We start from the raw sequence: 17,808 nt of genomic DNA, 5'->3' as shown, positions 1-17,808 counted from the left end.
GGTCCGCAAGCTGACGAGAGATACCCGGCAGATGAAAGCATTTATGGATAAAGTGCCGGAGCTGAAGACCGCTCCAAAAATCTAAGGGGGGGGGGGGCTTCAGCAGAAGCAATTGCAGTGGGGGAGAGTTTACCATCCGACCCCAAGAAGTCCCAGAGATGGAGATGGCCACCAGACACCAGGGGTTTCGAATTCAGGATTGCCTAGAATAGGGATCATGGGAGAAGGCAATGGGGAGATCAATGTGCAATGGAAAGCCTCCCTGGACACCTGTAATAAGCTTCCTAAGGTAGGATGATTACTAAGCACCTTCGGTAGTGGGGAGGAAATCCACAGCCAACTCTTTGCCGTGTTGCCTGAGTCCTCCAACTCCATGGCCACCCAATGCTTTACCTCAGTATGGCAATGCCAGTCAACCAACCTAGTGAGGTGAGCCGTTCTATAGTAGGCCCGTATATCAGGTAAGCCCACATATCAGGTAAGCCCACACCACCCTGAAGTTTGGGAAGATGGAGAAGCTGGAGTTGAAGGTGCAGTTTCCGATGTGACCAAGAAAACTCTTGGAACATGGAGTTTATGCGTTTGAAAAAAACAGGGAGGCAAACCGATAGGGAAAGCCTGCCTCAGGTAAAGAATCCTGGATAGTACTGTCATCTTAAGGGCACTACAGTGACCAAACCATGTCAAAATGAGTGTGTAGCAGTGAAGAAGATCAGCCCACAATCGCATAAGCAGTGGGTCAATATTGGCTGCATAAAGGGCAACAGGGTCTGAGGTAATGTTAACTCCCAGAGAGCAGATGGTATCAATCGCCCAAGGGGAAGGAAGGACAAAGGCTATCAATCTCGTCCCGGTCTAACGAGATTGAGAGAGCAGAGGATTTAAACAAGTTGATTTGAAAATAAGATAGGGTGCCTTAAGTACGCAATGATTGTAACAACTTTGGCAGAGACTCCAGCAGGTCAGTCAAAAAGAAAATAAGGTCGTCCGTAAAAGCAGCAACCTTATGATCCCCAGATGACTTCTGATATCCCGCAATTCAGGGGTCCGCCGAACTGTACAAAGAAAAGGTTCTAAGGAGAGAAGGAAAATTAAGGGTGAAAGGGGACAACCTTGGCGGGTTCCATTTGTGATCATGAAAATATCAGAACGCGTTTTGTTGACCTTGACAGCAGCCGAAGGACAAGAGTAGAGGGAAGAAATTCAACCCAGCATGGAAGACCTCAGCCCAATATGTTCCAAGGTGGCACAGATAAACTGCCAACTAACCCCCTATCAAAAGCCTTCTCCGCATCCGTAGACAGCAAGACAAGGGGGTGGTGGGTAGTTCTGGCAGCATGGATCAGGTTTACGAGCCGGATAGTGTTATCTCGTCGCTTCAGTAAAGGTACAAAACACATAAAAAGTGAGGGAACCACCTCTTGATTGGGGGTCATAGTTAGTAAGTTGGCTCTAGGTTGCCCCATCCAGGGACAAGTACGCTGTTAAGGATGTCATTTATTTCCTGCTGCTTAACCCCCCCCCCCCCCTTTGTTGGGAGCCCAGTCGGGATTTCCAGGGGTTTGGACTGCATCTCATCTAAGGACTCTAAAGGACTTTAACACCTATGTAAGATATGATTACCTCATAGGGTTGCCTCCCGCCTGGGATTCGCTGGGCAGTCAAGGTTTTGAATCATGTGTCCATGTTTCAGACCGCCTGAAGTCTTGACACATTATTCAGATCAGACTGTGGCTAACCGAGTACCACAAGCGTTGAGTGCATAGGCTTGCACAAGGGCCAGGTGTGCCTGAGCAATCACCAGGGTTGCCAACTGTCTGGAGGGCTAACTGCAGTTGTCTTAGCCGAGTGTCTGAGGAACTCTCTCCCAATCAGCCCCCCCACGGATGGGAGAGGAGAGAGGGCTCAATCTCCTCCTCCTTCCCCTATCCCTCTGTGTCTGCCCACCCACACTCCAATCCCCAGCATGCTGTGCCTCAGAAAAGGGATGTGTGGGTGGGAGATTTGAAGCCCAGCAGCTAACGTTGTGGATGAAAGGTGCTGATGCCTGAGCCTCCATCCTCGGGTGAGTGAGTTCACCATCCACCTTCTGTGACTGAAGTCTACCCCTTCCCTCCCTTCTCTCTTCTACCTAAAGTGAGGGGGCAATCAGATGCAAGGGGTGCTCTACAGACTCTGATGTAAGGGGAACCCTAAGGGGGCTTTGGGAACCCGAATTTAAGGGGGAATACAGGGAACTCTGATGTAAGTGGGGCATTTGGTGAGCAGAAACCCCTCTACATCAGAGTTCCTCTTTACACCGGAATCCACAGTGTTCCCCCTTAAAAAAATATTTGCTGTGCTAAGGTGTTTGGGTTTGGCTTGAAGAAAAGGAGGCTACCCTACTACCTCATGGGGCAGGGGCATCAGGAAAATACCTAATGGGCACCAAAGGGCACTTAGAAGATCTTGCACAAGAATGTGTATTGAAGACAACCTGTTGAACTGTTCACTTATTTTTAACCACCTCAAGACTGAAGACTTTCCTGTCCTGGCCGTTTTAAGTTTTTAGCTCTGTCACAACTTGAATGACAATTACTCTGTCATACAACACGATACTCAAATAACATTATTATAATTTTTTTTTTTTTTTTAGACAGGGAGAGCTTTCTTTTGGTGGTATTTAGTCCCCGTTCACACTAAGGCGACCTGTGAGGCGACCTGGTCGCCTCACAGGTCGCCTTCCATAGGGAAGCTGCGGACCCGTTCTAATAGGAGCGACACAAGTCGTTCCGACTTAGAAAAAGGGTCCGGAGCTTCTTTGGGGCGACCCGGAGGCGACCGCCATAGACTTCAATGTTAAGAAAGGGGTTTGCTTGTGGCAGGTGATCCAAAGAGATGTGCCACATCCCTAAATGCAAGGACAAAGGAAAATTCCCCTGAGTTTGGGATATTTTAGGCACACAATTGTAAATGATTCAGAAATCTATGCAAAAATTATATCATTTATTAAAGTGATAAACATATGAGTATAAACGATAAAAACATTACAGGCAATATATGATCATCAAGAATACAACCATAACCATGAGATGACAGGACCCAGTGCCCAATATATTTCGGAAAGTCAATTTCCTTCTTCAGGGGCGGTTCAAACTGGGAAGTGTTCTGACAACAAAAACAACAATATATATATATATATATATATATATATATATATATATATATATAAAAACATAGCATCATGTAAATCCATATATTCTTATATAAGAATATATGGATTTACATGATGCTATGTTTATATATATGATATATACTATGTATAATGAATGCCCTCACAATGTACAAAGGCATAATTATATTGTTGTTTTTGTTGTCAGAACACTTCCCAGTTTGAACCGCCCCTGAAGAAGGAAATTGACTTTCCGAAATATATTGGGCACTGGGTCCTGTCATTATTATTATTATACAGGATTTATATAGCGCCAACAGTTTGCGCAGCGCTTAACAAAATGAGGGCAGACATTACAGTTACACTACAATTTGGAACAAAAGGAATCAGAGGGCCCTGCTCGTTAGAGCTTACAATCTAAAAGGTCATCTCATGGTTATGGTTGTATTCTTGATGATCATATATTGCCTGTAATGTTTTTATCGTTTATACTCATATGTTTATCACTTTAATAAATGATATAATTTTTGCATAGATTTCTGAATCCTTTACAATTGTGTGCCTAAAAAATCCCAAACTCAGGGGAATTTTCCTTTGTACTTAGACTTCAATGTTATGAAGTCTGTGGCGGCCGCTCCGAGGTCGCGGCGCGCTGCTCGCACTGCCACCTCGGAGGTCGCCCCCACAAGTTGGATTGCGGCAATGTGAACGGCGCCATAGTCATCACTAGGTTTTTTTATTTGTTGATATATAAATGAAAAAAAAAATAACAAAACATTTTGAAAAAAAAAACATATTTCTTAGTTTCTGTTATAAAATGTTGCAAATAAATAATCTTTGTCCATAAATTTAGGCCAAAATGTATTCTGCTACATTTCTTTTGTAAAAGTAATCCAAATCAGTGTACTGTATACTTTCTAGTCTGTGTGAAACGTATACAGTCTGCAGACTATGATAACCCATTCACCCTGGGTTTAGGTATTCTAGGCTATACTGCAACTAATGCACCCTCTGACCTTCGCTTACTGTCAAGTATCGCTTCCTCTGATCTCTTTACCCACCGCCTAGTTCAAAAGTCCCTCTAACTTTTTTACCATCTTTTCTCCCAACAGAGCTGAACGCTCACCATTTAGGTGCAGTCTATATCTGGTATAAAGCCTCGTACACACGCGTCGAAAATTGGCAGGGAATTTTCGTCCGACGTCCGATCTGCCAATTTTCGGCTTGTTAGTATGATGCTTCCGACAACAAACTCCGACTTTTCGGCCGAAAAAAATCTAGTGTGCAGGCTATAAAATTTTTGCTGGCCGTCAACACAATGGCCGATTTTCGTGCAGTCAGTACAGATTTCGACAGGGAAAAATCTTATGAGTAAGACTGGGCATGCTCAGAGAAGAAAGAACACAAAGAAAGCAAACCAACACATGACATCACTTCTGAAGTAGAATTTTGTTGGGCGAGAAAATTCATGTGCAGTCTAGGCACATTCCAACCAACAAAACACCAATCTGAACAAAGACGGACGACGCAACGTTGCGATAATCGTTGCGTGTGTGTACGGGGCTTTACATGCCTGCAGCCTGCTCTGAGCTTCACACATATCCCTTCTCCCCTCCCCCGTGCTCCGTCTGTGAAGGAAAGGTGGGCGGGAAGATTAAAAAGAGTCAGCAGACAGTCACACTGAAATACTGCTGAATGAGCCAGAGAGCCACCGGAATCATTCCAAGTGAGTGATCACTCTGTCTCCCTGAACCCCCCCCCCCCCGTCTCCCTGAACCCCCATCTGTCTCCCTGAACTCCCCCCCCTCTGTCTCCCTGACCCCCCCCTCTGTCTCTCTCTGAACCCCCCCTTCTGTCTCGCTGAACCCCCCCCCCCCCCCTACCCCGTCTTTGCCAGCACTGGTAATCGCTTTACCCCTTTCTGTTAATAAACTCCTTCCTTCCCATCATCTCCCTATACATTGATGTATCACAGAATGACTTTATTAACTTTATCCATTTAGTCCCGATTCACACTGCTGCAATGTGGCAAACCCTGCAATTCAGTGCCGGTTCCCGCATCGCACCAGAATTGCACAGTGGTTCACACTGAAATCTGCGAATCGCTGGGGGTGTCAATGTAAGGTTAATGACACCCCCCCAGATCGGTTCAAAGATTGCAGTGCAAAACTGCGAAATGGTGCAGGAATCGGATCGCATAGGTGTGAAGACCCATGTGATTCGATTCCAGTGCAAACCAAAAATAGGGACCTGCACCATATTGGTGCAAATGCGATGCGATTTCAGCCTTACAGTTTGTATGGCTGAAATCACATTGCACAAACATCGCATGTGATCTGGGCAGCAATGCGGTGTGAATCGCATGCGATATCTGGCATCGCGCAAGTGTGAACCAGCACATAAAGTGATAATAACCACTTCTGGACCAGAAGGATTTACCCCCTTAACCACTTTAATACTGTAAGATTTTGCTGCTTAATGACCAGGCCCTTTTTTGCGATTCTGCACTGCTTTACTTTAATGGAAAATTGTGCAGTCGTGCGACGCTGCACCCAAATAAAATAAGATTGATGTCCTTTTTTCCCACAAATAGAGCTTTCTTTTGGTGGCATTTGATCACCTGTGCGATTTTTATTTTTTGCGCTATAAACAAAAAAAGAGCGACCATTCTAAAAAAAAAAAAAAAAACATATTTTCACATTCTGCTATATAACATTCCCCCCCCCCAAAAAAATAAAAAATCAAAATTTTTCATCCTTTAAGTCCAATTTGTTCTCTGCTACATTTTTTTGGTAAAAAAAAAAAAAAAAAAAAATCGCAATAAGCGTATATTGATTGGTTTGCGCAAAAGTTATCGCATCTACTAACTACGGCAAAGATTTGTGACATTTTTTTTTCTTTTCTTTTTTTTGCGGGACTGCGACATTGCTGCGGACAGATCGGACCCCTAACTGACATTTTTGACACTTTTGGGGGGGACCAGTGACATTACTACAGTAATCAGTGCTAAAAATATGCACTGTTACTGTAATAATGACAATGGCAGGGAAGGGGTTAACACTGTGGGTGATCAAGGGGTTAAATGTGAGCCTAGGGGAGTGATTTCTAACTGTGGGGGGGATGAGCTTGTGAAATGATCATAGAGACGTGATCCTATATAGAAGGATCACAGGCGCTCTGTGATCATTTCAGAGAGAACGGTCGGCTTTGTTTACAACAGCTGACCATTGTTCTCTCTCTCAGCCGGGAGCGATCGCGGGTGCCCGTCGGCATTCGCGGCCGCCTGTCCCATGGATCGGCCTCCCCGATGTAGTGGGGGGGGGGGGCGGGAACGCCAACGGCACCACGCACGCGACTGACATATTTATTGTACTGCAGCTTACTAGTTCTTAGTAGAGATGTTGCGAACATAAAATTTTCCGTTCACGAACGGGAATTTCCGCAAATGTTCGCGAACGGGTAAACCGCCATAGACTTCAATAGGCAGGCAAATTTTAAAACCCACAGGGACTCTTTCTGGCCACAATAGTGATGGAAAAGTTGTTTCAAGGGGACTAACACCTGGACTGTGGCATGCCGGAGGGGGATCCATGGCAAAACTCCCATGGAAAATTACGTAGTTAAAGCAGAGTCGGGTTTTAATCCATAAAGGGCATAAATCACCTAACATTCCTAAATTGTTTGGAATAACGTGCTTTAAAACATCCAGTGTGTGAATACGATCAGGTATGATGTTGTATCGATCAGGTAGTGTAAGGGTTACGCCCGCTTCACAGTGACAGACCAAACTCCCCGTTTAATGCACCGCAAACAACTGCAAACAGTCCATTTGCACAAGGTTACGTATAGGGGGCGTATAGGGGGCGGACTGAACATCGCATATGTTCGCCCGCATCGGCGAACGCGAACAAGTGATGTTCGCCAGGAACTGTTCGCCGGCGAATAGTTTGGGACTTAGATGAGTGGCTGCATTCGTTTTCTTTTTAGGTTTTCTCGCTTTTATTTTCACCTACTGATCCTGCTAGTAAGTCAATTGTTTTTTTTAAAAGAACAAGCTGTCTTGCAGATGTAGCAGTTAGAGAGTTGACTCAAACCATTTAACACTGACTAAGGGGGTGGAGTCAGGGGCAGAGCCAAGGGGGCGGCAAAATTGTTTTGCCTAGGGTGTCAAAAATTCTTGCACCGGCCCTGCCTAAGTCCCTGAAACTATTTTTTAGGATGCTCCACCTTCCTCTAACTTTGGCACTTTCCCCAGCTCCACCCAACAGTCTGTCCATCTGATCTGCGTTGTGCCAAACCCGAGCGCCCGGTAAACAACATACTGTTTGGTTATCCCGGTCTATGTGTCAGATTGCTCTATCTGTCGTTCTAATAATTGAATCCCCTACCACCAGAATCTGTCTATCTTTAGCCTTGCCCCCGTCCTCACTGAACGAGTTGTTCCTCTTGCAGTTAGGGAGTTGCTGTGCTCTAGCAATGCCACTCCTCGTCAGCTGGGGAGCCAGTGCGTGTGACAGGCGGCTCCGATGGCCGCCGGCCACTCACAATCTCCCCTTCCCCGCTGACAGAGAAGGACAGATGGCTGATGTAAACTCAGCCGTCTGTCCTTCTCCCTGAAGTTATCACAACTGTCATGTGATCCTGCTATATAGGATCGCATGTCTCTGTGATGACTTCACAAGCCACGCCCCCCCCCCACAGCTAGAATCACATCCCTAGGGTCACATTTAACCCCTTGATCACCCACAATGTTAATCCCTTTCCTGCCAGTGTCATTATTACAGTATATACTGTATGAATATTTTTAGCACTGATTACTGTAGTAATGTCACTGGTCCCCCCAAAAGTGTCAAAGTGTCCACCGCAATGTCGCAGTCCCGCAAAAAATCGCAGATCGCCACTATTACTATTAAAAAAAACAAAACCATAAAAATGACCTAAATCTTTCCCGTAGTTAGTAAACGCAATAAATTTTGCGCAAACCAATCAAAATACGCTTATTTTTTTTAACCAAAAGTATGTAACAGAAAACAAATTGGCCTGAAATGTTAAAAAATTTTGATTTTTACATTTTTTTTTTTTTGAGAATTTCATATAAATAAATGTGAAAAATATTATTTTTTTTAAAATTGTTGCTCATTTTTTTGTTTATAGCGCAAAAAATAAAAATTGCACAGGTGATCAAATACCATCAAAAGAAAGCTCTGTTTATGTGGAAAAAAGGACATCAATTTTATTTGGGTACAGTGTCGCACGACCGCGCAATTGTCCATTAAAGTCACGCAGTGCCGAATCGCAAAATAGGGCCTGGTCATTGAGCAACAAAAGTTTTTTCTGCTAGAACCCCAGAGAAAAGAATGGTTCTTAGTTGGTAAAAAAATGATACAAGGGAAAGTAAAATATGTGTGATCATAGATCAATTGTTTATTTAAATGTGCAGTGAAATACATTACCGTGCAGTAATGTCATTGAGCAGCCAAATCCTCCGGTCTGAAAGTGGTTAAAGTCACATCTGAGTCTTTGGTGACATTCTTTGATATGCGGATGGACATTTAACATAGACGTGTCACTTCCAAAGCTTGTTGGCTAAACAGGTCTTCAAGGGTCGAGATGGCAATCTTAACAGCTGGAGCTGTAAATGACTTTTGAATACAACAGCTGTTATACAATATGACTTCTCACAACATATACATCCAATATATCTGCTTAATCATAAATCCATGTTTGATAATCATAAATGTTTGATAAATAAAATGGCATCTTCCCTTTTCCTCATCACCCTCTACCTCGCCTAACTACCACCCAACTACTATTGCCTGCACCTCCATATCTGACCATATCTCACCCACCTCTGTACTGACAGGTAGTGGCGGCTGGTGCTCATCATTTTGGGGGGGGGCGCAAACAGAAAAATGTAATAAGCATTGCTTCGCGGCAAAACATGGGGAAAAAAATTGCGTGACTTTGAGGTCACACAAGCGTGAATGAAAAGGGGCCTTCAGTAATCAAGGTAGAGTGCCTTGAAAAAGTATTCATAGTCACCCCTTGAAATAATCCACATTTTGTCATGTTAACTTACAACCAAAAACGTAAATGTATTCTATGTGATAGACCGGCACATAATTGTGACGTGGAAGGAAAATGACAAATGGCTTGCTTTCAACATTTTATTGACAAAATTCAAACATGAAAAAAGAAATCCAAACCTCAAAAAGTGAAGTTGCTTAGTACACAGTGTCCAGTAGTACTATTTGAAAAGAAATTTAGCTCTTTCTTCCTTCTGGTTTGCAAATTTTTCAATCGCCTTCTGGTTGAAATCCGTCAAATCTGTCACCAGTCTCTTTTCCATTGACAGCATGGCCAATGCATTCAACCTCTCCTGGGTCATGCTGTTCCTCAGAAAACTTTTAACTCTTTTCAGGGTTGAGAAGCAACTCTCAGCTTCTGTTGGGGTGATGGGTGTGGTGATGAGAATCTTTAGGAGAGTGACAGTCTCTCCAAAGACTTCTTCAAGATTGTTCTGAACAAACAGCTGGAATAGGTCCACAGCACCACGGCAGGTTCTAAAATTCTTCCTTGGAGTAGATGAGGCTAAGCTCTGTTTCAGGCTATAGTACTCACACTGCTTCCACTTACTCCCAGCCCTCAGTACTCACAGTGTTCCCAATTACTCACAGCCCTCAGTACTCACAATGCTCCAACTTACTTCCAGCCCTCAGTACTCACTGCTCCCACTTGCTCCCAGCCTTCAGTACTCATACTGTTCCCAATTACTCCCAGCCCTCAGTACTCACACTGCTCCAACTTACTTCCAGCCCTCAGTACTCACTGCTCCCACTTGCTCCCAGCCTTCAGTACTCATACTGTTCCCAATTACTCCCAGCCCTCAGTACTCATACTGTTCCTAATTACTCGCAGCCCTCAGTACTAGTACTCATATTTCTCCAAATTACTCCCAGCCCTCAGTACTCACACTGCTCTCACTTACTCCCAGCCCTCAGTACTCACACTGCTTCCACTTACACCCAGCCCTCAGTACTCACACTGCTCCCAATTACTATCAGCCCACAGTACTCACACTGCTCCAACTTACTTCCAGCCCTCAGTAATCACTGCTCCCACTTGCTCCCAGCCTTCAGTACTCATACTGTTCCCAATTACTCCCAGCCCTCAGTACTCATACTGTTCCTAATTACTCCCAGCCCTCAGTACTCATACTGTTCCTAATTAATCGCAGCCCTCAGTACTACTACTCACATTGCTCCAAATTACTCCCAGCCCTCAGTACTCACTGCTCCCACTTACTCCCAGCCCTCAGTACTCACACTGCTCCCAATTACTCCCAGCCCTCAGTACTACTACTCACATTGCTCCAAATTACTCCCAACCCTCAGTACTCACACTGCTCCATATTACTCCCAACCCTCAGTACTCACAATTCTCCCAATTACTCCCAGTCCTTAGTACTGATACTTCTCCCAATTACTCCCAGCACTCAGTACTCACAATACATGCTTGTATGGTGTATCACAGGAACAGGGCCTAATAAGGGGACAAAAAGTGTTACAGAAGATACAATACAAATGTCTAACGTGCAACGAAGCTATTCAGGGGAGGCTATATTGTCGTTACCAATGATCACAGTACTGGGGTCTATGTGCATAAGCAGCCAGCCAGTTGGGAAGTGATGTGACTTGACAAAGATGACAGAAGGCCCTTGTAGTAAAGGAGCTTCTGTGGTTAGGCTCCTTCCCTAGCCACCAGAACCTCAATACTGGGCATCTTAGGGACCCAGCCTGGAAGTCACGGAAGATGGAGTGATGCCTCAGGAGAGAATAAGCATAGGTTATATAAAGAGATGAGCTTCCTAGTATACAAGTGTAATATGCAGATCGATGCCACTAGGAGTGAGGTGACAGGTCACCAGGCTGTTGGAGTCCTGTACAGGCTTAGCGGTACTGGCTCTGAAATGCTTCACAAAAGTATGAGAAATGTTATGAAATGTAATGAGGAATTAATATTCGTAGTGAACAATGGAATGTGTATAGAAGTTGGGCCATGGATTACTAGTAGTTAGTTGTGTTGGTTGCATTGCATCGCCTTAGACCCCGTTCACACTGGGGCGACCTGTCAGGCGACCTGGTCGCCTGACAAGTCGCCGTGGGTCGCCTGCCATAGAGCAGCACAGGACCCATTCTAATAGGAGCGACACAAGTCGCTCCGACTTAGAAAAAGGGTCCGGAGCTTCTCTGGGGCGACCTGGAGCGACCTGCATTGACTTCAATGATATGAAGTCCATGCCGGCCGCTCCGAGGTTGCGGTGCAAGCTGCGCACCGCTACTTCACAGGTCGCCCGGCAAGGTCGGGTCGCCCCAGTGTGAACGGGGTCTTAATGCTAGTTTTTCAGCAAAACGGCAGCAGCGGCCCGCCTTTGGGGGCACTAGCGAGCATTTTCTCCTGGCCCCACATGGGCGCAGTTAGCCCTGCCCACACCTTTGAAGCAGGTGAAAAGAAATATCAACTGCAGATCAAATAGACCTGTCAATGAATTCTGAATGATCTCAGAAGCTTCTCAAACTGATGTCAATAATACAAGGCCAAAGCCCCTCAACACAGGTCCTAAAAGAGTTTCAGGTTGTAACATTCAAGGCCATCCTATATCAATGGCTAAGAGAAAACAAAATCCTAAGGCCCCGTTCACATCGGGGCGACGCTACTTCGCACCGCGACCTCCGAGGTTGCGGTGCGAGCAGCGCGCCACGACCTCGGAGCGGCCGCCACGGACTTCATAACATTGAAGTCTATGGCGGTCGCCTCCTGGTCGCCCCAAAGAAGCTCCGGACCCTTTTTCTAAGTCGGAGCGACTTGTGTCGCTCCTATTAGAATGGGTCCGCAGCTTCCCTATGGAAGGCGACCTACGGCGACCTGTGAGGCGACACAGTGTGAACCGGGGCTTATTGTGCTGTTATGTAATATATTTTTTTAAATGTTATATATTATTCTGTTGAAAAGTATGCCAAACAAAATGAAAATAAAGAATGCTGTTCTGTGTTTTATGGTGAAGGTTATTGCATCTAATTGTCAGAAAGTTTTCTACAATACCTTTTGCAGGTTCGTACAGCAGACCGTTCTGCAGACATGAGCCGCCCTCCAATAAAAATTGTCAGTGGGATGCCGATCCTGGGACCCTTTGCAGAAAACTGGGCGAATGTTCAGGTTTTCCAGGCCAGAGAAGATGATATCATGATCAATACGTACCCAAAGTCAGGTGAGAGACACATGCACCCTCCAAAAAACTTTTCTAACCCTTCCACACTCCATCCAAAATGTAAAAAATTTTGGCTTTAGATTCACCCTAACTGATAGGGCCGCTGTATAGTAAACTCTGGCTGGCGGCTCTGGATTTTTGCATTTTGCACATAAAAGTATTTCCCCATTAATGGTTTATGACTCACTTTGTTCTTTCCCAGGAACAACTTGGATGAGTGAGATTTTGGATCTGATCCTCAATAGTGGAGACACAACGAAGACAGCCAGAGGTCCAATATATGATCGGGTGCCCTTCCTAGAGTGTGATGTCCCTGATACGTGCTCGGGTAAGTCAGAACACACAATTTTTTTTATTTTCCTGAGCCAAGAGTAAAACAGACTTTGCAAAGGTCTGAGGAATTGATGGGCTGACGATACAGCAAAGCATAGCACATCATTGCCAACCCTTAGCAAAGGTGGTCAGGTATTATAGCAGGCTTCTGTGTTCTTCACCTATAGCAGCCCCCTTTCCCACAAGGCAAGCAGACCTACTAGTACTTGTTTGTCCCCAGAACTTATACATAATGCTATAGCCAGTGTTTGGCTACCACACCGGTGCAGGCGCAAACTCAGCACAGCCAACAGGTACTTGTGGCTGGCTGACAGGCAGAGTGGTCAGCGACAGTCTGGGTTCTAGGTAGGCTGAGTTCTGAGCATAGTCAATATCCAAGCTGAGGTCATCAGCAAGGGAATCCAAACTAGCAGGCACAGGAACAGGGCAGACAAACAGGGAGCTTGAAGCATCTGTTACAAACACTATCACAAGCAAGACACTGAATGTTTGGCTGGTTTAAAACAGTGCTTAGTCATAGCTATAGTGTGCATGACTAAAAACAAGTTATATATAGATAACTGACAATTGCGTAGTCGTGCGACACTGTACCCAAATAAAATGTACGTCCTTTTTTTCACACAAATAGAGCTTTCTTTTGGTGGGATTTGATCACCTCTACGATTTATTTATTTTTTGCGCTATAAACAAAAAAAGACAAACAATTTTGAAAAAAAATTATATATTTTTTTATTTTTTATTTGCAGAAACACAGGATCAATGCCGTCCCTTCTGACAAAATGATAATCTGCCTTATTTACATAGGCAGATTGTCGTTCTGCCTATGTCATGAGTAATCAATAGGTGCCTACGGACATTGGGTCCACGGTACCTGCCGCTGGGCTCCCGCTGTGTGTGGTCACAGTGGAAGCGGGTAGCTGTAACGCTCCTGCGTTTTATGTATAATGTGGATTTACAGCTGCAGAAATATTCCACTTCAGTAGTCATGTAGAGAAACGCTGAGACACCAATCCCAACTCCCAAGACTCATTATGTATGGATAGTCTCAATTCAGCAAGTAAATACACACACTCAATAAGATGTTCCTAGAGTGACTTATATGTATAGTAATATAGTGATGATAGGCTGAAGAGACAGGTTGGGTAGAGGTGGTAGATGACAGACACTTGAAAGGAATGTTCTTGAAAGTAAGATAGTAGCAGATGGGATGCAGATAGGTTTAGCAATCATGTATGGTAGCAGATGATAGCGTAGCAGGTGAACATACAGGATAGACCAACCCAGTGCAAGAGCAGATGGTATTAGGCTCAAGAGCTAGCAATCTTAGTTAGTGCAGATGTAGTAATAGTCCTTAGTATGCAGAGCCAGATAGTGTAAGCTTTAGTATGAAGGTTATAGAGGTTTCCCCTGTGGGGTACTTATCACTAGTAGCAATGTAGTAGAGGAGAGGTTCGGCAAGAGCGGCTGATCCGGTAACGGGATACAGGGATCAGCAGCGTGGTTCCGATAGCGAGGTATGCTTGCAAGCATGAGAGCTTCAAGGCAGATTATGCGGCGTTGAACGAACATGCGAGTGAGACCGCCGGAGGTTGAAATAGCCGCTCAGCGGCGCTCAGTGATGACAGCATCGGTCTTAAAGGTGTATGCGCACCTTACCAAAAGAGAATGGTGGGGCGCATACACTTAGGAAAAGTGGAATTAGGGTACCAAAGGTACCAGAACATTACAGTACCCCCCCTTAAGGCCGGCTCCTGAAGGCCTCTGGAGCTGGTTTGTCTGGGTACTTCGCATGAAAGTTGCGGATTAATCTAGGGGCATGTATGTCAGAGGTGTTTAGCCAGGTGTCGTCTTGGGGCCCATAGTTCTTCCATCGAACTAAGTATTGAAGTTTTCTTCTGTGGATACCAGAATCCAGAATCTCTTTTATCTCATATTCTTCTCCACCTTCAACTTGTACAGGAGGAGGAAGTGGGATAGTAGGCCTTATTCCTTGGTCAGGAACATGGGGCTTCAGTAGCGACACATGGAAAATGGGATGTATTTTGAGGTCTATTGGCAATGTAAGCTGTACTGCAGCTTTTCCAATAAGTTTCTTGATTGGGAAAGGTCCCAAGAAGAGAGGTCCAAGCTTTTTGCTAGGGATTTTCAGTCTTAAATTTTTTGTTGAGAGCCAAACGAGGTCCCCAATAGCATACTGAGGAGAAGGTCTTCTGTGAAGATCATAGTACTTCTTTTGTTGACTGTGAGCGTGTGCAATGGTAGTATTAAGCAAACCAAGAGAGTCCTTTATTTGGGTAAGATAGTCTGAGGCTACTGGGTTATTTGAAGGAAGGATGCATGGTGGAAGAATAGAGGGATGAAACCCATAGTTCAAGTAGAATGGACTCTGCTTGGTCGTACTGTGGGTTGCGTTGTTGTAGGCAAATTCTGCCAGAGGGAGAAGATCCACCCAATCATCCTGTTGGTAAGAAGTGTAACAATGTAAATATTGCTCGATGCATTGGTTGACTCTTTCAGTCTGTCCGTTGGTCTGCGGATGGTAAGGAGAAGTGAGCTTCCGCTCAATTCGTAGTATGTGACATAGTTCTTGCCAGAACTTGGAAATAAATTGTGATCCACGGTCAGACAGAAGAGTTTTTGGGATACCATGTAACTTAAAGACATGTTTCATCAGGAGTTCTACCGTTTGTTTGGACGAAGGTAGTCTGCGAAAAGCAATGAAATGTGCCATCTTTGTCAGATGGTCCACTGACACCAAGATGGTATTAAATCCTTTGGAAGGAGGTAGTTCTACTATAAAGTCCAAGGACACAAGTTCCCATGGAGTTTGGGGTATTGGTAGACTGCATAGTAGACCGGATGGTCTCGTAGTGTCAATTTTGGACCTGGCACAGACATTGCATGAAGAGACGAATTTTTGTATAGATGTTTTCATGTCAGGCCACCAGAATTGTCTGGTAATCAGATTAAGAGTCTTTGTCATACTCATAAGTCCTGCCATAGGCACATCATGCGATAATTCCAAGATCTTGGTGCGCATGGTAGGTGGTATGTAAAGTTTGTCGTTGTAGTAGAGGAAGCCTTCTGCATCGGTATTTAGTTGTGGTGGGGGTGAATCCAAACTTATACCATGCAAAACCTCTTCCTTCAAGGAACGGACAACTCCAATAATACGCTTGTGAGGTATTATAGGAACGGAAGGGATTTCGAAGTAGTTTTCTTCAGTTAGTCGTGATAGTGCATTCGCCTTTTTGTTCTTATCTGCAGGTGTGTAGGTCACTAGGAAGTTAAACCTTAGAAAGAATAGTGACCATCGTACCTGTCGGTGAGAGAGAGAGTTTTGTTAGTCTGAAGATATTGAAGATTTTTATGGTCCTTGTATATAAGTATTGGTAATCGGGTGCCTTCGAGTAGATGTCGCCAATTCTCCAGAGCCAATTTTATAGCAAGCAGTTCCTTTTCACCCACGGGGTAGTTTACCTCTGGACTGCTTAAGGATTTAGAAAAGAAGCGACTGGATGGAGTGGTGAAGTGTTAGTTGGTCGTTGGGAGAGTATTGCTCCTACTGCCATGTTTGACGCATCTACTTCCAGATTGTATTGGAGGGATGGGTCTGGATGGCGTAGTATGGGAGCAGAAGTAAACCTTGTCTTTAACAGGTGAAAAGCTTTATTTGCTTCATCTGACCATTTGAATGGTCTCTTAATGCTAGTGAGCTGTGTGAGGGGTCTCACAATGGCAGAGAAGTTCCTGATGAATTTCCTGTAGAAATTAGAAAATCCAAGGAATCGCTGTAGCGCCTTGCGGGTGGTTGGTGTAGGCCAATCCTGAATGCAGGATATCTTACTCATGTCCATCTTGATTCCTGTTTTGGATATGATGTAGCCTAGAAACAGTACCTCTTCTTTATGAAACAAGCATTTTTTCAGTTTCACGTATAGGTTGTGTGCAAGCAATCTCGATAATACTAGTCTTACATGTCTTATGTGTTCAGACAAGGATCGTGAATATATAAGTATATCGTCCAGATAAACCACAACACAGACATCTAGTAAGTCTCTGAAAATATCGTTTATAAATCGTTGAAAGGCTGCAGGGGCGTTGCATAGCCCGAATGGCATTACAAGATATTCGAACAATCCGTATCTGGTTCTGAATGCAGTCTTCCACTCGTGTCCATCACGGATTCAAATAAGATTGTATGCCCCTTTCAGGTCCAATTTTGAAAAATAGGTAGCTCCACGCACCTGCTCAATGAGCTCAGGGATAAGCGGTAGAGGATAGCGATCTTTTATTGTAATAGCATTCAATTGCCTATAGTCGATGATGGGCCTGAGACTTGAGTCCTTATTGCGGACAAAAAAGAGTCCTGCTGCTGTGGAAGAAGTGGAAGGTCTAATAAAACCTTTTTTCAAATTCTCATCCAAATATTCTTTGAGATGGGAAAGTTCATCCTGTGAAAGAGGATAAACATGACCGAACGGCAATTTGCTATTTGGGAGTAGATCAATACTACAATCATAGTCTCGATGGGGAGGTAGTGCTTGAGCATTTTTCTCAAGAAAAACCTCAGAGAGATCCTGATAACATAGTGGCGCAATCTCATCTGTCACCATAGACAGAATCTTCCCGGAAGACGGGAGGTTACACGTACCCTCGCAATAGCAAGAGAGGAAGGCCAGGGTCCGTTCCTTCCAATCTATGGTTGGTTAATGTGTGTGTAACCAGGGAAGTCCCAAAACAATGGGAAAGTGGGGTGAAGGTATTAGATCGAAGGTAGTGGTCTCCATATGAGACCCGTTAGTAGTGACTAGGAGTGCCTGTGTCTGATCAGTGATCGGACCAGAGGATAAAGGAACACCGTTAATAAGACTCACTGAGACAGGTTTAGGTTTAGAAATAATAGGGACTTTATTTAAAGCAGCAAAACGTATGTCAATATAATTTCCACAAGATCCTGTGTCAATCATGGCCTTAGTAGTAATCCTGTTCTGGTCCCACTGTAATGTTAAGCAAACAAAAAGGTAAGGGTTAGTAATTGAAGTTGTCAATCCCC

General features: G+C 44.5%; 1 protein-coding gene across 1 annotated transcript in view; it reads left to right on the top strand.

Annotated features, from left to right (window-relative positions):
• Window positions 1-217: 217 nt before the first annotated feature.
• LOC309558525 (sulfotransferase 1A3-like) overlaps window positions 218-17,808 on the top strand; it is a gene marked incomplete at its 5' end in the record, with an annotated part of 52,430 nt that continues 34,839 nt past the window's right edge. Inside the window, 3 exons of the mRNA XM_082261605.1 lie at window positions 218-289; window positions 12,263-12,419; window positions 12,622-12,747. Coding sequence (XP_082117731.1) covers window positions 218-289; window positions 12,263-12,419; window positions 12,622-12,747 — 355 coding nt within the window. The remainder of the gene's footprint in view (window positions 290-12,262; window positions 12,420-12,621; window positions 12,748-17,808) is intronic.

Source organism: Pelophylax lessonae, assembly GCF_965119305.1.
Source record: "Pelophylax lessonae genome assembly, chromosome: 6".
NCBI lineage: Eukaryota > Metazoa > Chordata > Amphibia > Anura > Ranidae > Pelophylax > Pelophylax lessonae.
This window is presented reverse-complemented; position numbering and strand designations above follow the sequence as displayed.